At 57.2% G+C, this 18,866-nt stretch overlaps 8 protein-coding genes across 8 annotated transcripts; 4 read left to right on the top strand and 4 right to left on the bottom strand.

The window, feature by feature from the left end:
* Positions 1 to 1,474: 1,474 nt before the first annotated feature.
* Positions 1,475 to 3,077, top strand: KVR01_002284 (uncharacterized protein; the record flags this gene model as incomplete). The annotated part of the gene is made up of 4 exons (XM_044783523.1): positions 1,475 to 2,392; positions 2,482 to 2,593; positions 2,673 to 2,781; positions 2,849 to 3,077. 4 exons carry the CDS (start codon positions 1,475 to 1,477, stop codon positions 3,075 to 3,077), a joined length of 1,368 nt encoding a protein of 455 aa, XP_044647299.1.
* Positions 3,078 to 3,314: 237 nt separating this feature from the next.
* Positions 3,315 to 7,092, bottom strand: KVR01_002222 (condensin subunit SMC2; the record flags this gene model as incomplete). Its single annotated transcript, XM_044790990.1, has 5 exons — positions 3,315 to 3,579; positions 3,632 to 6,720; positions 6,791 to 6,911; positions 6,970 to 7,010; positions 7,066 to 7,092. 5 exons carry the CDS (start codon positions 7,090 to 7,092, stop codon positions 3,315 to 3,317), a joined length of 3,543 nt encoding a protein of 1,180 aa, XP_044647237.1.
* A 1,356-nt stretch (positions 7,093 to 8,448) lies between these two features.
* On the top strand, positions 8,449 to 10,329 carry KVR01_002747 (uncharacterized protein; the record flags this gene model as incomplete). Its single annotated transcript, XM_044792292.1, has 1 exon — positions 8,449 to 10,329. The coding sequence occupies one exon, from the start codon at positions 8,449 to 8,451 to the stop codon at positions 10,327 to 10,329; it is 1,881 nt and encodes a 626-aa protein (XP_044647762.1).
* A 445-nt stretch (positions 10,330 to 10,774) lies between these two features.
* KVR01_003620 (uncharacterized protein) lies at positions 10,775 to 11,803 on the bottom strand (the record flags this gene model as incomplete). The annotated part of the gene is made up of 2 exons (XM_044786933.1): positions 10,775 to 11,533; positions 11,669 to 11,803. The coding sequence occupies 2 exons, from the start codon at positions 11,801 to 11,803 to the stop codon at positions 10,775 to 10,777; spliced, it is 894 nt and encodes a 297-aa protein (XP_044648635.1).
* Positions 11,804 to 11,948: 145 nt separating this feature from the next.
* Positions 11,949 to 12,877, top strand: KVR01_002929 (sterol homeostasis protein ARV1; the record flags this gene model as incomplete). Its single annotated transcript, XM_044783763.1, has 2 exons — positions 11,949 to 12,354; positions 12,417 to 12,877. 2 exons carry the CDS (start codon positions 11,949 to 11,951, stop codon positions 12,875 to 12,877), a joined length of 867 nt encoding a protein of 288 aa, XP_044647944.1.
* A 340-nt stretch (positions 12,878 to 13,217) lies between these two features.
* Positions 13,218 to 13,618, bottom strand: KVR01_002038 (H(+)-transporting V0 sector ATPase subunit e; the record flags this gene model as incomplete). The annotated part of the gene is made up of 3 exons (XM_044782454.1): positions 13,218 to 13,350; positions 13,443 to 13,526; positions 13,608 to 13,618. 3 exons carry the CDS (start codon positions 13,616 to 13,618, stop codon positions 13,218 to 13,220), a joined length of 228 nt encoding a protein of 75 aa, XP_044647053.1.
* Positions 13,619 to 13,845: 227 nt separating this feature from the next.
* KVR01_003938 (uncharacterized protein) lies at positions 13,846 to 15,325 on the bottom strand. Its single transcript, XM_044782309.1, has 2 exons — positions 15,063 to 15,325; positions 13,846 to 14,821 (listed from the first exon to the last, which is right to left on the bottom strand). The coding sequence occupies exon 2, from the start codon at positions 14,816 to 14,818 to the stop codon at positions 13,946 to 13,948; it is 873 nt and encodes a 290-aa protein (XP_044648953.1). The 5' UTR covers positions 14,819 to 14,821; positions 15,063 to 15,325; the 3' UTR covers positions 13,846 to 13,945.
* Positions 15,326 to 15,681: 356 nt separating this feature from the next.
* KVR01_003481 (acetyl-CoA:L-glutamate N-acetyltransferase) lies at positions 15,682 to 18,642 on the top strand. The gene is made up of 3 exons (XM_044782342.1): positions 15,682 to 15,908; positions 15,983 to 16,144; positions 16,201 to 18,642. The coding sequence occupies exons 1-3, from the start codon at positions 15,858 to 15,860 to the stop codon at positions 18,010 to 18,012; spliced, it is 2,025 nt and encodes a 674-aa protein (XP_044648496.1). The 5' UTR covers positions 15,682 to 15,857; the 3' UTR covers positions 18,013 to 18,642.
* The last annotated feature ends 224 nt before the right edge of the window (positions 18,643 to 18,866 follow it).

Raw genomic sequence — 18,866 nt, forward strand, 5'->3', positions numbered from 1 at the left:
TGCAGAACTATTCCCGCACAGATATCCGCGACTGTGCTGGGCCTGGGCTCGCAGCGGCCCGTTGGACGGCGGGATGTCAGCATGTCAGGTGGTGGGCCGCAAGAGGCTATCTTGAAACATGATCCATCACAAGCCCGCGAGGCAACAGCAGCAACAGCCTCTGGGGAATGTGACCGTCATGATTTATCCTGCCGACTGTCAAACTCGCGTAAAAGTACACACACGTGGGAGGTGGGTTGGTGGGATGGTCAGCACTGGGTCGCAGCAGTACGGAGTACGGATAGTCTACAGTACAGCCAGGCTGCCAGGATACAGGAGTGCACCGTACGGTCTAGTACCTGCAAGTGATCTAATCTCGATAATAAGCAAAGCTAAGCCGTTGGACCGACCAGCCAAGATGAAGCCTCACAACGTCGCATTTTGGCGGTAGTAGCATCGAAGAGAGCCCCTAATATCTCGACTGGGTTTCATCTACACTACACAATGACCGACCCTCAGCCGACAGGGGAATGGCCGCCTACCAGCACGATGGCCGGGCAGCCATCGGGCTGCACACAGCCGAGCCGAGCGGTCCACGAAAAGGTGACACTCTGCGAAGAAAAAGTTTGAGGATAGGCATATCCATTCGGTTTCGCCATCCGCTGCGAGCGAAATATCAAGGGGTGCCTGCTGTGGGTTTACCCAAGCACTGCTGGTATTCATCGCCGGTGGGCAGTAAGCAAGCAGCGGCAAGCCGCAGCAGTCCTTGCGTGATTTCCTGCCCAGGGCATCGTCTCGACCCTGTGGGGTTACGTTACCGTGGGCTGAGTGGGCAGGTGGGTGCCACTGCCAGGTGCCAGGCCGCCATGGCCGCCATGGCCTGTCTCGGCCAGGCTCCCCCCACCCGGCAATCTTTCCACGTGGCCCCCTCGGCCAGCTGCCGCTCGCATTGGGCCAAGGGCTTTTCTGGGGCTCCGGAGTCCGGACTCGCGGTGGTCTGAGCTCTCCAGCGCCTGTCAAACGTCAAACGAGCCCCTGGTCTCTGGGGGGGCTCAACAACGGACCTCTGCTGCGTGCCTCGTGTGTGGGACTGGGACAACTTCGGGAAATACAGGAATTTCCGTCGGCTCCTAGGGTTCAAAACTCGTTGCAACACCAAGACCAGCATCGCAAGATCCCAACTTGGCCCTGGTGTGTCGGTTGAATATGGGAACACAGGATTAAAACACGTAGGTGCTGTAGGTAGCGTGGCGTTAGTAGGGGCAGGAATCAGACGGTGAAAGGTGTCTCCCAAACCTTCAAGTGTCGCAAGATGACTGACACCTCCTCATCCGAGTGGGCCCAAACACCGACACTGTTCACGGGCCAGCTCACCCCCAACTTCTATACAGCCTCGAAATATCGAGGCCGCGGAAATACACTTTATCAATCCCACATACTGTGTTTCTGCCTATCCTGCATTGCATACTGTATAACCGCCCGATCGCCGCACAGGATGGGGTACATGGACAAGTATCTGCCCGCGTCCAACGCCACAGCAGGTAACATCACCATCCCCGCCACCGCTGCCTCCTTCGACGCGGCCTCGGTACTGGTCCTGATTGTGACCCTCTGTGCCTTCTGCGCCCCGGTGTTCGTGCTGTTTCCCCCCTTTCCGCCGCGGAAGAGCGATGCACTCCCGGTAACCCACACCAGGCTCGGTCTGCAGCCGTCAAAGTCGAACCTGCGCGACCACCGCGCTGCCGGCCGTGCCGGCCCGGGCGCGCCCGCGGTCAAGTCGCTCTTCATCTACCCCATCAAGTCGTGCATGGGCATCGAGGTCACCAAGGCAAAGGTCGTCCATACCGGGCTGGAGTTCGACAGGCTCTTCACCTTTGCCCAGCTCAAGCGCGCAGGTAACGATCCCAAGGGCGACGACCAGCCCGCCTCATGGGAGTTCATCACGCAGCGGGCGTTCCCCCTGCTCGCGACGCTCCAGCTGGAGCTGTGGCAGCCGGACCTGGACAAGCTCAGGGGTGGCGAGCGGGAGACCAAGTCGGACGACACCTTCCTGGTCCTGCGGTTCCCCCACAGGCGGGCCGGCGCCGCCGGCCTCCTGCAGGCGTTCGCGGCCAAGTGCCTGAGGGGCTGGAGGGCCGTCCCCGAGGAGGAGGTGCTACTCCCCGTGGCGTTCCCCTCGCCCGCGGATATCACCGCCAAGGGATACAAGCGAGACCGCGTGCGCGTCTGGCAGGACACGGTCACCGCGCTCAACATGGGGAATGAGCTGCCCGAGGCGCTGGCGCGGTACCTGGGCGTGAGCAACCGCCTGGGGCTCTTCCGCATCGACCCAGCGGACTTGCGGCCTGTGTTCAAGTGTGCGCCGGCGAAGGAGGCGGCTGGGTACCAGCCGGTCGTCAGCTTCCAGGACTCCGTGAGTGCAGCACCTCTACCTCTTTGCACAAGAAGGACTCGTGTCACAAGCTGTTGTCAGCTGCTTTACTGACGGGAACATTTGTGTAGTATCCTCTGCACGTCCTCGGGCTGTCGAGTGTGCAAGAATTAGAGAGTCGGGTCGAGAAGGATGCAGACCTACGCGATCTGGACCCTAAGAGGTTCCGCGCCAACATCTTTGGTTCGTGCAAGCACTCCTATACCTCCTGGGGTCCACATATGAAACGCCCGTTGGGGACTAATAGAAGTTCCGGCTGTAGTCAGTGGCACTCCTGCATACGACGAGGACTCGTGGACAAAGATCAGGCTCACGGATCCGTCTCACAAGGAGGACCAATCGGTCTTTCATGTTTCGTGCCGAACCACGAGGTGAGTGAGCGCGCGGGAGCGCTTCAATCCCATAGATAGGACCGCAGGATACTGACGCATATTATAGATGCAAATTGCCAAATGTAAATCCAGCAACCGGCATTCGCCACCGTGTCGAGCCAGACAGGACACTCAGAGCCAGGAGAGAGATTGACGAGGGTGCGCCAAAAAAGGGCTGCCTGGGCATGCAAGTGACGCCCCTTTTCGACAAGCCCGAATCCCCAGAGAGCCACCTGGTCGTGGGCATGTCGATAGAGGTGCTTGAGAGAGGAGAGCATTTCTTCAAAGCTGTGTAGCAAAAAGGAGAGGCACAACACAGGATTCATTCAATGCGGCAGACCCAAGACTCGGGACTAATTAGACAAAATAGACATGCCCATCATCAACTCGTGAATACCCCCAATGCCAATTCCAATGTTCCGATTGCCTTCACTTTGTGATATCAAACCGCTGCAAACCGTTGCAACACAGTGCTGACGACAACCCCCCAATTTCCTGAACTCCGAACAAATTGGAAAGACAGTCTCGCCCTCTTACTTGATATCCGCGGGAGTCAGCGCTTGCACCATACTCGTGCCTTCGCTGAATCTTGTCTTAAAGATGCGATTGGCGTTCTGGAACATGCCATCTTTCAGACTGACAACAATGAACTGTGAGCCCTTGAAGCGCGTCTTGATCAGACGGCCGATATTTTGGGTGTGCGACAGGTCCAGCGCGGCGTCAACTTCGTCCAGAATGTACATGGGCGCTGGCTTGAATTGCAACAGTGCCATGATGAGCGAGAGAGCAATAAGAGATCTGCGGGAGACGTTAGAACCCATTCTAGGGAGATTGATGCGCATACACGTACCTCTGACCACCACTCAGCTCTGTCAGACTCTGCTTCCAAACCTTTCCCAGGCAGACCTTGACCTCGAGACCATCACTGATGGTCTTCCCCTCTGGTGGGTCCAGCTTTGCGAAACTGCCTCCGGGCAGCAGTTCTGAGAAAATACCACCGAAGTCGGCATTGACCTTTTCCCAGGTCTCATGCAGTGCCTTCTTCTTGTAATCGTCCAGGCTGATGATGGTCTCTTCGATCTTCTTCTTGTCACGAATGACTGTCTTCATCATGTGCTTTAATGATGCCTCTTTCTTCTCGACGCTGTCGATCATGTTCATGACCTTGGGGTTGATCTTCTTCTTCATGCCTTGGAATCGCTCGGTTAGGTTCTTCAGCGTTGACTTGCACTCCCCGATGTTGTGGTTCTTGAAGTCGTACGGGGTACCCGAACGGCCAAAGTTGTCCTTCTCGTCGGCGATCCACTCGTGCTCTTTTTCCATGTGAGCGACGGCCTGTACGGCAGTTTGCTGCTCCTTGTGGAATTTTTCAACCTGGTGGCCTAGCTTCTGCATTTCTAGGCCTTCCTCCGTGATCCGAGAGTTTTTCGAACGCATCGCGTCCTCTAGAGCCCGGAGTTCATCATCAAAAATGCTCAGCTTAGCCCGCTCTTCATCAAGGTCGGCTTGTGCCTTTTCGTGGGTCTCCTTGAGCTCGTCCCGCTGCTTAGACGTCTGAGCGATCTCATCTTGTTGGGCCTTGATGGCCAAGTCGACTTCCTGGAGCTGCTCCCGCGCAGCAGCAAGGTCGCCAGAAACTTGTTCGGAGTCTAGCTGGGCGTTCTGCAGCTCCTTTTGAAGAGTCTTGACGGATGTCCTGTTCTTCTCTAGGGAGGACCGCAGCTTGTCCAAGGAAGCCTGCAGCTCCACCAGCTTTCCGTCCTTATTGTTGTCAAAATCCTTCATGTCCTTCTCGATCCGTTTGGCATCTGCCGTAGCCTCCACGTGGCGTTTCTTGGCTTCTTGGATGTCCGTCTTGAGCTGAACAATGCTCTCTTTCATTTTCTCCACCTCCTGGATGATGGATGAGGACGAGTTGCTTCCAATTTGCTCCTCAGCAAGCTTGATCTCGTGGGACTTGAGATCGAGTTCTTGCTTGATTCGACGGGCCTGATCCAATTTTGACCTCTCCCTAGCAATCTTGGCCTGCAACTCTCGGAGCGACGCCTCGGCCTCCGCCAATTGTCGGTTCAGATCGTTGAGCTTTTGCATGGTCACCAACACCCCACTAGAATTTGGCGCACTGCCACCAGAGAGGGTGCCAGATGGATCGTACGAGTCGCCTTGAAGAGTGATGCTCCTCATTCGGACATTGGGGTCAAAGGTCACCCTCTTTGCAGTGTCTGCATCCTCGCACACAAGAGTGTTGCCAAACACATATGCCATCGCTGCCGAGACCTCGTCATCATAGCCGACAAGTGACAGGGCCAAGTCGACCTTCCCCGGGGCAATCCTTTGAGCAGTCGCAATCGTTTGCGCAGACGCCTTGAAGGCAGCAATCTTGTTGAGAGGGATAATGGTGACACGCTTTCGCAGCTTGCCACCTTTGAGCAATTGCGTACCCGTCACCTCGTTGTCGACCACAACGTTGTAGAGACGGCCGCCGGCACAGATTTCGAGAGCAGTTCCAGCTCTGGTGTGGTCTTTGTCGAGCGTGAATAGCTGGGCGACAAGACCCTTGACCTTGGATCTGTCGAAGTTCGGTACTGGGTCAGCATAGTTGAAGTCGATGTTGGCAACTCTGCGCTTCAATGCGTCCGATTCTTGCCGTAGGCTTCGAATCTTCTGTTGCAGGCTGCTCTCCTCCTTGTACAAGTCCTCCTCTGCACCGGGGCTGAAACCGAGCTTGCCGAGCTCCTTCTCGAGCTTCTGTGCCTGGGACTTGAGACCTTCGAGCTCATTAAGCAAGCCGGCGTTCTGTTCCTTCGCCTTCTTGGCACGCGGCTCTTCTTCTTTGATGCGCTTCTCGAGATGAGCAATCTTGATCTTGGCTTGTTCTTGCTCAGTGCCCGCGGCAGAGGCTCGACTCCTTGCGTCTTGCAGTTGGGCCTGATAACCATTTTCCTGGCCCTCCTTGGACGCAACGCCGGTTTGCAAAGTTTGCAAGAGTTCTTCCTTGGATTCGGCTTCCTGGCTCTGCCTCTCGAGCTCTTCCTTTGCGGAGTCATGCTTTGCCTTCATCTTGTCGAAAACCTTGGTCTTTTCCTGCAGAGCGGCCTCGAGTTCCGCGACGTTCTTCTCTCCTGCTATCCTCCGGTCTTGCTCCTCGGTCAAGCTTGATTTCTTGAGATCCATTACTGTCGCGAGACGAACGAGTTCGTTGGAAAGCTTCTTTACAGAGTCCTCGAGAGCTTGTGCCTTGGCGCCTTTTCGCAGCTCTTTGTCACGCTGAGACTTGACCCTCTGCACATCTTCCTCCAAATGAGATATCTCGCTCTTTAGCCTCACAGCGGACTCCTCAAGATCCTGCTGCCGCTTCTTCTTGCTGTCGAGGTCAGAACCGGATTGCTCGAGCCGCTCCTGATACCTGACATAGTCATGTGCAACGACCAGCCTTGTCAACCGTTCGAGATCATTTTGCGTTTGTTGGAAGTCGAGAAACGCCCTCTTTTCCTGACGAAGTTTCTCAAGCTTGGGCTCGATCTCTTCATGCAGGAGCGCCTGGATCTCCTGCAGTTTCATTTCCTTCTTCGACATGGTCTTCAATGCCTTGTCCCGACGGTCTTCGAACATCCTGGTACCGGCTGCCTCCTCTATCATGGCCAAAATCTCGACCGACTTCATGTTCAGGACTTTTGTGATTTTTCCCTGCATGATCAGAAAGTTTGGGTTGTTGATGTTCAAGCCTACTGATTGGAAGAGGTTTTGTACGGTCTGCTGTTGCGCCCGGTGGCCATTGATGAGGTATTTGGACGTCCCGCCGAGGACGATCTGTCGGGTCACACTGATGGTCGCGTATTCCTCGAATCCGATGGGTGACTTGTTCTTGTCCCGGTTATCGAAGACGATTGTGACACTAGCTTTCGTAACTCCGGCTTGACCGCGCTTGTAGATCAGGTCCTGAGATCGCCAGAGGTCAGAATGGGGCCTGTACAACGAGCAGACACGAGAGGGCGAGCTTGAGCCGCACCTGTAAGTTTTGCGCTCGAACAGTGGTCATGTTCGTGATGCCCAGGACGAAACAAATGGAGTCCAGAATATTGGACTTGCCACTGCCGTTGAGGCCGGTGATAGAATTGAATGTCTCGTCCCTGCAAACTTGTCAGCGGTCGTCGTTCAGCTGCGTACGCAAGGAGACATGTTGTTTACCATCCTGATATGACGGTGCGCTGGGCGTACGACTTGAAGCCCTGCTCGGTTGTCAGTCACAGCTGCTTGATGTGGGGTCGAGGAGGTTCAACGGACATCTATAATAATCTCTGTTACCCTCATGGTGACAGACTTGACCTGATGGTCTTCGTGGGTGTATGCATTGAAGGGAAGTCGGATTCTGGCGGGACGGAGGCGCGTATTGGTAAACAAATCATTGCCTCGCGGGCCTGGCAACGAATCCCTGCTAGACCATCCCGCTTCCCGCTTTGCATGGTCCCGCGACATGGCCCGTGCAGAACCTCCTGCCGGCCTCGGGTACTCCAGGGTTAGGGCTACCCTGCCCAAGTTCCCCAAGTCCGCAACAGTACAACATAGCCTCAACTATAGATACTCCGTAATAGGCTGGGGCTACGTGCAGTCAATATAGGGAACGTCCTCCTGGAATGTACGTCGACATGGAATCAAATACGGTGTGTTCAGACTCGTCCTGTGGGGGTTCGTCTTCCACCAAAATAAGGGGCTTTCAAAGTGTCCCACAAGCTTCAACATGACGAGCTTGGCAGTGACAAGTGATACGGCGCCTGATCACAGGAGATGTTCTCGGGACACACGTATTTTACCTGGCTGCGTACCGCCTGCTGCCACCGAGTCGTGGCCGCCGCTGTGACTCGTAAGCCATGGGAATAGGTACAACTCTCCCGCAACGTTGTCATAGCCATACCCATGGCCTATGACAGTTGATAGTTGAGTCGCAGCATCGTCGCTCCAGATTGAACGGCGTGATCGCGGGTCTTACTCCTGGCATGCAATCGCCAGCACAGAGGGGGGCCGTGGGCCGGCTGGCCGAGCGTAAGGAGGTAGGGAGGTTAGAACGGCCACAATGTACCCACCCACCTACATTCCAAACAGGCCTGCAGGCCTGCCTGACAAGGTGACGGCTCGCCTGTAGCCGGCTCTGGGGGGTAGTATTTTTGGAGTATAGGTAGGCAGGACAGGTATGAAGTACGTATCCTTCAATTCCAACTCCCTAGTATCAATCTCCCTCCCAACATCCACGCAATTGAAACGAGCGACGACGCCTCTCCCTGGGCATCCTGGGTCCTTGACGGCACTCCAGCTACTCCGTACACTCGCTACTGATCCCGCTATCGCGACACTAGCCTAGCTAGTCTTTCTCGCCCCCAGAACCCGTGTCGCCAGGTCGCTCGCTGCACGGCACCCACGAACACCCCTCGATCCCTTGGCTCGACAGCCCCCAACACCACCATCCACCATCCTGCCGCCGACCTAGACTCAGCTACCGCCGCTCCGACCCGCGACCTTAATTCATTACCTTTCTCACCCACTCAGACACCCTCAAGTCGCAATCGTCCTTATCCTCGTCCCTGCCGTCCCTGCCGTCCCTGCCGTCCCTGAACTGATGGTTGCCATTCACCCCGGCGACTGCACCGCGCCGAGGTCGTAGGCCTCGTCGTGATGTCGTCCTCCGCCCGACTCTCTGCTCCTGCTCACGATGCCGACGCGCGCCCCCGGAATCGTCGGCTAGGGACAGGAGCGGACAGCTCCTCCAGATCCACATCCCTACTCAGGACTTCCGCAAGTCCATCGTCTAGCAGGGGGGCAAGCCCCATCCCGACAGCGCGAATAGGACCGACCTCTAGATCATCAAGCAAGGTCGCCCCCTCCCGGTCCAACACCGGGGACTCTGTATTTGGAAAGAGCTGGCTCGACGGGCAATGGACCAGCAGTTGGGCATCTATTCAAGACTTTACCACAAGCCTGCTGACTGGAGGTGATGGGTCTGGGCCTGCCAATGAAGGACGCAGCATGGGGGCCAACCCCAGGAAGCCGATGCAAAGAGCCTCAAGTGGAACTCTACGGAAGCAGCCCAGTGCGTGGGGGCCAGAGCCGCCTGAAGGTACTCGCCCGCGGATTGAGGATGTCGCAGCGGGAGCAGTGGCAGACCGGCAAGCTGCTTTCAGGGCGGCCAAGACAGCCAGCGTGTTGGAAAGCCACGATGGGGTCAACGGTGGGCTCGATGTGACAGGAAAGTTCAAGAGACGGAATTCTGATGAAGACTCGAGAACCGATGCCGTCAACCCGGAAGTGGAGAACCAGCTGGTCTACATACACCACACGTCGCCCACTGACACTTATGCGGGCATCATTCTGAGGTACCGATGCCAGGAAGATGCATTCAGGAAGGCAAACGGGCTGTGGTCCCGGGACAACATACAAGTACGGAAGTGGTTGGCACTTCCGGTAGATGCTTGTGAGGTGAAAGGGAGGCCATGCGACGGCCCCTCGTTCTATGCCAAAGAGGTAGATCTTCTCGCTACGACTCCCTCTGCCACCACACCAGGGACCTCATCGGATTTATCAAGATCAGACTCGGTCCAGCCACTCCACGACGACTTCTTTGCCTCACGGAACGAGCATGCAGTAGAGGAGTCGAAGGAGGAGGAAAAGCCCTGGACGCACGTCAGATGGGTCAAGCTTGACAATTGCAAGGACCCAATCGAGATTGCGAGGGTCTCAAGGAAGGCGATGGGCTACTTTCCGCCAAGGAGGAAGAAGAGTGTGCGCACAACCTCGACTTTGAGCACACCGCGGGGCTCGTTCGAGGTGCCCAGCATCACTCTTAGCTCCGATATCGTCGAAAGCCCCGGTAGCATCTCTTCCCGGCGTCACAGCCTACTCGCAAATCGGCCACAGATTGGTGCTACGTACGCGTCGTCGGCACCGACACCATCCCGCAGCAGGGTAGGCAGCGGTAATGATGACCTCCGGCCAGCGTGGATGCGGAGACCAGGCGGCGTGGGGACACTGAGCAGGAGTGTGCGTGCGCCAGGCCCAGAAAAGGACTACTTCAACACTTGGACCAAAAAGCATCTGCCGGGCCTCAACATTGAATCGCTCCCATCCATGGCGGTGATGGGATCTGAAACTGCCAAGTTTGGCTTCACCAACGACGAGGCGGCTGCCATTGTCGAGAGCCCCTTCGAAGAGGGCCGCGATGCCTCGGCAGCCAACAAGCAGGGCACCGGGCTCGACAAGGCGGCATTGACCATAGAGACGTGGCTGCGCGGCGCATGGGCAAAGAGACCCAACACGCCGATCCTGGGGCCGAGCCGTACTCGGCAGCATGCGGATGGGGATCCAGACCTGATCGAACTGGAAGACACCAATAGCGAGGATGGCCGGATCGGAAGCGGTCTGCTCGACCAGGCCATCCCGGACCTGCCAAACCTGGGCAACGGCTCGTCGAGCCGGAGCGACGGGAACGGGAGTGCGCTCAGGGGCCGCACGCCCCAGCGAAGCGACCCCGGGCTTGCTAAGGACAAGAAGGCAGATTAGATCGAGACAGACGAGGGCTCCTGGTGTTGGGGGCTTCCTCACAACGCATGCATCATCCAGGCGTTTTGTTCAGGGTTCTTTCTGTATATAGGGTGTTGTACGGGCCTGGGGGCGAAGCGCTGAGCAGTCAACAGTTGGAATTAACCGAAATAGACATTTTACTGGAGGAATAGTATTTTACTTAGTTTTGCTTTATCGAAGCATGACCTTCTGTGCATTATTACTTGGTCGTTGCATGAGTGAGCTCGCACCTGGCTGTTCAGGTTTCTCCCTCACACTGGACAAAGACATGGACTCCTATACCACCTCGAGCTCATACATATCAACTGCTCAAGCACGACAAGCTGGAACAGGGGCCAGGCACTCGCATGGCGGATGAGATCATGACGACGTCGGTGCCCTGAGTAGGACTCTACTGGTGTGAGTGTGAGTACCTAGGTAAGTATTAGAAAGCCTTGTTGATCCCATCGCACTCCGGCTCTGCCTCCTTTGCCCGGGTCAAGTCTCGTGGCCATGAGCCCCCCGGCGCCTTGGAGGGGAATGCCAATGCCTGCTCCACCACCGCGTCGCCGAGTTCCTTCTCGACGCCCAGGCGTGGCAGGCAGCCCTCGCCGCCGAAGACGCTCGGCCCGAGATGGTCGTAGGTGCCAAAGTCGGCCCTGACGCCGAGTCTCAGGGCGTTGGCGAGCCCACCCGCGCCCTCGGCCACGTGCGGGCTGGTGTGCATGGCGATCGCCAGCCAGGCCTCGCGGACCGAGGTGACGTCCACGCCGTGTCTCCTGAGAAGCGAGGCGGCCACGTTGGCGCCAGCTACCTCGAAACGTTCCGGGTCGGCCCTGTAAGCGTCTGCTATGCCGATATCGTGGAGGATGCACGCCACGAAGAGGACGTGGGGCGCGACTGGAGGTGCAGTGAAGGCGGCGGCGGGACCGGCAGGCCGGGAGAGGGCACGGCGCGCATAGATGAAGACGCGATAGCTGTGGTTGAAGACGGACACGGGCAGGGACTGGGCCAGGACGAGAGCTTCTGTGCAGGCCGGGTGTTGTGGTGTCTCAGCAGCGAGCCGGGGCTCGATGTCGCCGAACCATGCCGCGTCTTGTGCTTGTGGCTGTGGCTGCGGCTGCGTCTGCGTTGAGAAATTGCACATATTCCACTTGGATGACGACGACGAGGACCGCCTCTTGAATGTGAGACCATGCGTGATCTGCAGATTGTTGCTTGTCGGCTACTCCCATCGTGCCCAGCGGGAGGGAGGGCTCCTTGACAAATGCAAAATGAGTGAGTGAGTGAGTGAGTGAGTGATTGAGTGAGTGATTGAGTGAGCTTGCAGCTAGCTTACCCCGGGGCTGATTGGCTCCAAGCCTGACCGAACCGGACTCGTCCCTGAACCTGAACCTGCCTGAACCTGAACCTGAACCTTGAACGCGCCATGCTGTTTGCTCTGCTTTGCGACAAAGCCAAAGCCACTGTCCATGGTATGGTCGACAGCCCCTCTCGGATATGTCGATCACCCCTTGAACCGTCTGACATGACCTGAGCGACTCGCCACTCGCGACGACCGCAAGCTTGCGACAGCGACAGCGACAGCGACAGCGACCGCGACAGCGACCGCGACCGCGATGCCGATCTGCATAGAATGCCGCCACCCGGTCAAGACGCTATGGACAAAGTACTCTGGCGCGGGCGACAAGTCGAGCGGGCACAACATCCGGCTGACGGTGTGCCGGAACTGCGGGCGCTTCTGCGACAAGTACGTCGAGCATGACTACATTGTGCTCTTCATCGACCTGGTGCTCATCAAGCCCCAGGTCTACCGCCACCTGCTGCACAACACCCTCATGCGCGACCACGACCAGTTCGACCCCTCCATCATCCGCCTCGGCATCCTCCTGCTGCTCTTTGACGTCTACCTGACCTGGGCCCGCATCGAGAAGCAGTCCGTGCCCGACGGCAACGACCCCCTCGCCGACAGCAGCTTTGGCCGCCTCGCCCAGCAGCCCATCGTCTTCCAGTACATGTTCTTTTGTAGGCCTCCTCCTTGCAGATGCTGCCTCTCATGAGCCACTGTCTAACCGCTTCCTACCCAGTAATACTGTGCACACTCTCGACCCTCGCCTTCCACCTGTCCATCCGCTTCCTCACCTCGTCGCCCTTCTCGCCCCTGGGGCTTCTTGGCTTCCTCCCACGCTACTCGCGGCCCAACTCGGTATCAACCGCCCTGCTCGTCTCCAGCAGCACAAAGCTGTTCCCTATCCTGATGGTCATATGGGAGTACGACGTCCCCGCCGCCGCGAGATCGCTGGGCTGGGCCGTGGTGGCCAACAACGTGGAGGCCCTCAAGATACTGCTGGATTGCGGCTACGGGGTTGCGGCACTGCTGGCTACGACCGGGGCTCTGAGCCGCTGGCTCGTCGGCAGGACCATACTGTGGGCAGCGGGGCTGGACGGCGTGGACTCGCAGGGCGAAGGCAGCGTGGCGGAGGAGGGCAAAGCGCTCTGGGCCTTGATTGTTTACGTGAGGGACTGGGTCGGCCAGCTGGCCATATAGAAGCGCATATAGCAATCTAATCCTTTGGTTTCCCCGGCATGAACCCACCGGCCGTTCGTTCGGTACTAGGGCTTGCACACTATCCCTGGGACTTACTCTCAGCCCGCGGCCTGTGCCTTGCTGTCCCTGTCCTGCTGCGGAACCTCCGCCGGTTCTCACCACCGCACCGAATAATCACAGTCAACCGCACCGCCGGAAGCTTGGTAGTATGGATCCTATTATTCCCCCAACGCCGGCAATGTGATGAAAGATGAACAGTTATTTGTACAGCTCCCTGTATCTCCAACTCTTCCGTCCTCGGCCCCCCCCCCTCCCTCCAGTCTACTGAGCGGACTCGTCTTTACTCGTGCACAAACTTCTCTCTCAGGTCGGATCGCTTCGGCTCGATCAAGGGGTGTAGTTGGGCCAGGAAGGTGAGTGCCCACATCAGATAGCAGCAGACGAATGCGAGGATGAGGGATGACCGCCAGAGCCTGTATGCCGGCACAAGTCGTCAGCACGGCACGCAGCCAACACACCTTTGGTCAAGGAGACCGAGTGCTAGGGGAGGCGGGAGATTACTCACACTTGGTTCTCGCCCTTGGGGGACAGGAACCATGCGCCTACGCACATGGCGGCGATGATGAACAGGCCGATGAAGATGCTCCACCTGGAGGAGGGAGCGTCAGCGCATGCAGCCCTCAGACGTTGCATAGTACATGTCCATGCACGGAGATGAGTTCGAGCTTACCCGTTAGCCATTTTGAAGGGACTGGCGATTTGGCGCGTGGGGATGATGGGGAGCTCGCTCGATTGTGACGGTTTGGAACGGTGATGATGCTCACCTGCTTGCTGCTCGCTTGGCCGACCGGGTCGGAGCTCCGCTTACGTAACCCGAATCCCAAGGCCACACCGTCCAATCCTGAGTTGATCAGCTGAAGAAACGTCCCATATACAATGCCATAATCAACTTAAGAGGCGATGTGTGGCCAAGGTAAGGAATCACACATTGCTCAACCCTGTTCGCCGTCGTTCTACATACCCCTAAGCTGTATACATGAATAACATACCCATCGGGTTTGCCAACATCTATGCGTCGTTCTCAAACTTCAGCCCGTTCTCCTGCCTCACAGCGCCGTAGATACCCGCAATATCACCATTATCTGTGTGCTCCTGGATCATGCTGAGATGCGCATCGGCCACCTCGAGATTCCTCAGCTTGACCCCCGAGTCCCTTGCAATCTTCAACGCATGCCCAGCATCTTTCCTGGCGAGGTCAGCGTGGAACAGAGGCTCCTTCCTCTTCCAGTAGTCACCGGTCAACATCCTGTTCGAGTAAGGGGGATACACGCCGGGCATCATCAGCTCGATGAACTTGTGCGAGTACTGTGTCCCCAGCCCGCTCTTCTCAGCTAGCACGTGGCCCTCGGCGACTTGCTCGACCATGTTGAGGATGAACGTGTTTCCCAGAAGCTTGAGCTGTGAGGCTTTGCTGTAAGGCTCCCCGCTCATGTCGATTATGGCCCGCGAGGTGACACCCTCGAGGTAGGGCTTGATCCTGTCAACGGCAGACTTGGGCCCGGCCGGGACGGGCACAAGAGCACCGGCCTCGGCCATTGGCGGTGCGCCGAAGACGGGGCATGCCACAAAGTCGGCACCCTTGGAGGTGATCGTCTTGGCGACCGCCTCGGTCGTGTCCGGGTGGATTGTCGAGCAGTCTACAACCACCTTGCCCTTGATGTCGGCCTTGACGACAGCGTCCACCGTGTCAGTGACAGCTGCATCGTTGGCAACGCAGATGAAGATCACATCGCTCTTTGCAACACCAGCCTCGATGGATTCTGCCACCTCCGACTTGCCTGCGGGCAGGCTCGCGCTCAGATCTACTGCTCGCTGCTTCGATCGGTTGTATATGGCAAGGGGCCCGCCAAGTTGGCCTTTCTCGGCGATGTTTTTGGCCATGCCCTAGAGTGAGGTCAGCAGGCCCGTGATGATCTTCTCGACGCGGGCAATTCCACTCACGCGGCCCATGTTCCCTAGACCGATCCAGAATACATTGGGAGCCATGGTTGCGTGAATTGGTATGATGTGAGTCCTTTCCGGGTCTTATAGGCGTGTTAGTGAGCTAGATGTTGGCGATCCCAACGAGTGCTCAAGCCGCACAAGAAACAATCTGTGATGGTAGAAGCTGGAGCTGCTCACGCACTTTGGATTATTTCGGAACCTGACCTGCACACACAAGAAGCTGGAAGGGATTGTGTTGAAAGAGGCAAGCGCCGCTTTGTGAAATTCCATGGAGCTCCTAGTTAACACGGGGCGCTGTCGGATGACGACAACGGCAATTCTCGTGGAGTCTCCTAATGCTAAATCCGACCGCTTCGGTTGTTGCGGGGAAGGGCCGGTTCCCAGAACTGCACCACCGGGTGAAGCATTTACGGAATTATCCTGACCCCTCGGTGTGAGGTGGGGGGTTTGTGAAAGCTACATAGCACTTCAAAGACCTCGTACAATATCATTAAAGGCGTCTTTAAATCGCGTTCCGAGGTGACCTCTCGTCGCGGCCGAGTCGGGCAACCCGGCAGCTCCCACGGGCTTCCCGAGTCTGATGTGCCCCGGATACGCTATTCCCTTGCTTATTGTTCCCGTGGCAGCATAAAGGGAAAGGCGCAACTCTGATGCAATATTCCAAATGCCGTCTAAGAGTTGCAGTGTAGACCAGGCGTGGGCACTTAGTAAGTACCTCAGTACCTAGGTAAATACTTATTAGGTACTAAGTATGCTCCAGAACAGCGACCCTCTCCCCTGCCTGGGGACTCAGGGGTTGTGCCAAGGGTTGTTATCAATTTTCTTATCTTGGGATATTGGCTCCAAAGACCGCGCCTGAGTGCACTTACACCGATCGCCGGACCTTGACCAGAAAGGAAAATTATCGCTCACTTTCTTCTCCAACATCTTGTGACTTCTTCAGTCGGCTCATGTTCTCAGACATGTGCTCCAAATCATGATACTTCGTACCCCAGCATGGAAGAAGAGGGCGACAGTGCTCGCAGAGGTAAGAGTTGGGACCTCGGCCCTGTTGACTCACCGAAATCGCTCCTGAAAGCCATTTGCTGAAACAGACCACAGATTTCCAAGAGGACGAAATCTAGCAGTTCCAAGAGCTCGGCCGCAGCAGTCACGCATAGCTTCCGCGTGGAAACCCCAAAGGACCAGTTCTCCAAGGACATCCTCAAGGAACACTATGCATCTATTCCTAGAAAGGCAAGGGAGAAGAGGTCCCAGGACAGGGTGCGCAGCATCACATACGACCTAAACCCCAAACTCTCAAGCTTACACCCGTCCAGGACCTGTACGTCTCTGTGCTAGAGTCTTCATCAGCCACGAAGAGAGACGCGAAGCAGTATCTTCAAACATTCGCTCCCACGGTGGCAAAGGTGCCCGTGGGAGCCATCACCGTCGATCCGCTCAGGAACGGCGCCAGGGCCATCAGCGAGACACCGAGGTTTCTCCAGGGATCAGTCACGACAAAGCGAGCTCCTGTGGACCCCGTACCTCATGCCGCTCTCATCAAGTTCAGGCTGCCCCAGGAGGCCGACGAAGCCACACTGAAAGGCGTGGCCAAGACGCTCGCGCAGCTCCGTGTGCTCGGCCTCGTGAGTGTGATCGTCCTCGACTGCGAGCTGGGCCCAGACGACAAGTACTGGTCCAGAAGCCTGAACCAGCAGGCCTACAGGCTGGCTGGGGCCATTGATGAATATGGAGAGCCCTGGACAACAGTCATGACAGACTTTCCCCTGTCTACTCAACATGCGTTTCCTGAGAGCCAAGCCTCGCCACTGACATCCAACACCATCGTCGAGGAGGGTGGCTCCATCTTGTCGGCTCTCAACAAAGGATCGGCCGTTATCGTCCCCCCGATCGTGCACCAGTATGGCGGGAACTCTCAACCTATTGACCCCGACGAGGCGGTCTTGTCCCTCACACGCTACCTGTCGGGGCTGCAATTAGCCAAGCCATCCCAGCCTGGAGGAGGGTACGAGGAAGGCCTGACGTTGCCGGACAAGAAGGCATATGTCGACCGAGTAATCATCCTGGATCCTGTTGGCGGCATTCCCGCCAAGAACCGGTGGAATAATGCCCATGTGTTTCTCAACCTGTCGGACGAGATCGAGACTGCGAAGACACACCTACAGTCCCTGAACTCAGCCTCGCAAGGGCCCGAGGCTGGTGGCTCGTCTGTGCGAGCACACATGCGAAATCTCGACCTGGCCAAGAACACGCTTGCAATTCTGCCTTCAACTTCATCGGCGTTGATCACGACGCCTAGAGAAGCAGCAAATCTGCACTCACGGAGCGAAGATGCCTATGAAGGAGGCGTGATGGGATTTGTCGGCACAGTCGGAACGAGGAAGAGTCACAACCCCTTGATACATAACCTCCTAACAGATCGTCCGACTCATTCATCATCACTGCCCCTCGGCCGGATTAAACCAATCACACGGAACGCAGACGCAGAAAGCAGCCCGGTCATGTCATCTACAACTCTGGCTAAGAGAGGCATGCCCGTTACGGTTTACCCAGATCCGTCCGCAATAGGGTGGGTGCCTCCAAAGCCTGGGGGCCCAGGGCTCAAACTGACCGATTCCTGCATCGACATGCCGCGGCTGGTCCACTTGATAGAAGACTCGTTCAACAGGAAACTGGACGTGCAACACTACCTGAACCGGGTGGAAAAGAGCCTTGCAGGTATCATCATCGCCGGAGAGTACGAGGGAGGGGCGATCCTGACGTGGGAGAGACCGTTCGGCATGGATGAGGAGACGGCGTACATGAGTGGGCGGATGGTTCCGTACCTGGACAAATTTGCGGTGCTCAAGAAGAGCCAGGGGGCCGGGGGCGTGGCGGACATCGTCTTCAATGCCATGGTGAGAGACTGCTTCCCAGAGGGCGTGTGCTGGAGGAGCAGAAAGAACAACCCGGTCAACAAGTGGTACTTTGAGCGGTCACGGGGCACGATGAAGCTGCCCGAGTCGAACTGGTCGATGTTCTGGACAACGCCCCGGGTGACGCTGAAGGACGAAACGATGAAGGATTACGAGGATGTGTGCCGGAATATACTGCCCTCGTGGGCGGACAATAAACATATTGTGGACTAGGCGATGAGGCGATGAGGCGTATGTTGGAGTGGAGGGGTGGGGGGGAGGTCCCGCGTGGTGGAGACTCCTGACAAGCTACTTTTTAGTACTCATCATCATGGCAGACCGGGTGAAGAGACCAAAAGGCTACTTGTGGCAGACAAGCTGGTACGCGCAGGCAACAGGCTACTAATGAGCAGGGCCAAATGCTCCGGGAAAAGTCTAGCCTTGTCGATATGGTGTTAATCAAGCCGCTCAACCGCTGTAGCACCACACCAACAGGTCAATCCTGCGTGCGACCGATCCTGGACCGGTGGAAGCCGCCCAGCTGGATTGATGCGGGGGTCTGAGGGCCTGAGCCTTGGAGGCGAAGACATGTCCAGGCGGCGGCAAGGCGGGAGGCTCGGACTGTGAGGTGTTCCCGCCCCATTGCCCGTGAGGGCCGCCCGCCGCAGGTCCCACCCGTTTGCCATGGTGGTTGGTTGGCTGGGAGCATGTCCTGGCGAAGCTTGGGTGATCACGTTGAGGGATCGTCGCGGTTGTGGCGCGTGTCGAGAGCTCTAGTGGGCCCAGCCTACCAGCCCTGCTGCCACGACACCGAACTGCGGGGCAGGTACTCGGTATGATTCTGTCAGTCTGTTGGACCATTTTCATATATCCCCGTATACCACAGTGTTTCGCCCACAAGCTTCGGTGAGGACAGGTAAACAGGTCCTGCTTGGCCACCGCTGTCATGCTCGAGCCTCAGGTTGGTGCTGCCGTGCTGTGGTGACAGTTGCCACAGCTGTCACAGTAGCAGAGTAGTATCGAGTAGACTACCTGGGTACCTGGGTACCGAGTACTTGCTGAGCCACACCTGCAGGGCACCTCAGCCT

The sequence above is a fragment of the Diaporthe batatas genome (genome assembly GCF_019321695.1).
Source record: "Diaporthe batatas strain CRI 302-4 chromosome Unknown Contig00003, whole genome shotgun sequence".
Lineage (NCBI taxonomy): Eukaryota > Fungi > Ascomycota > Sordariomycetes > Diaporthales > Diaporthaceae > Diaporthe > Diaporthe batatas.

Bases quoted from the DNA above. Each gene is read 5' to 3' on its own strand.
- KVR01_003938 (XM_044782309.1), bottom strand. From the start codon at position 14,818: ATGGCCAAAAACATCGCCGAGAAAGGCCAACTTGGCGGGCCCCTTGCC.
- KVR01_003481 (XM_044782342.1), top strand. From the start codon at position 15,858: ATGATACTTCGTACCCCAGCATGGAAGAAGAGGGCGACAGTGCTCGCA. The intron at 15,909-15,982 runs GTAAGAGTTGGG...AACAGACCACAG, and splicing joins GGGCGACAGTGCTCGCAGAG to ATTTCCAAGAGGACGAAATC. The intron at 16,145-16,200 runs GTGCGCAGCATC...ACACCCGTCCAG, and splicing joins AGAAGAGGTCCCAGGACAGG to GACCTGTACGTCTCTGTGCT.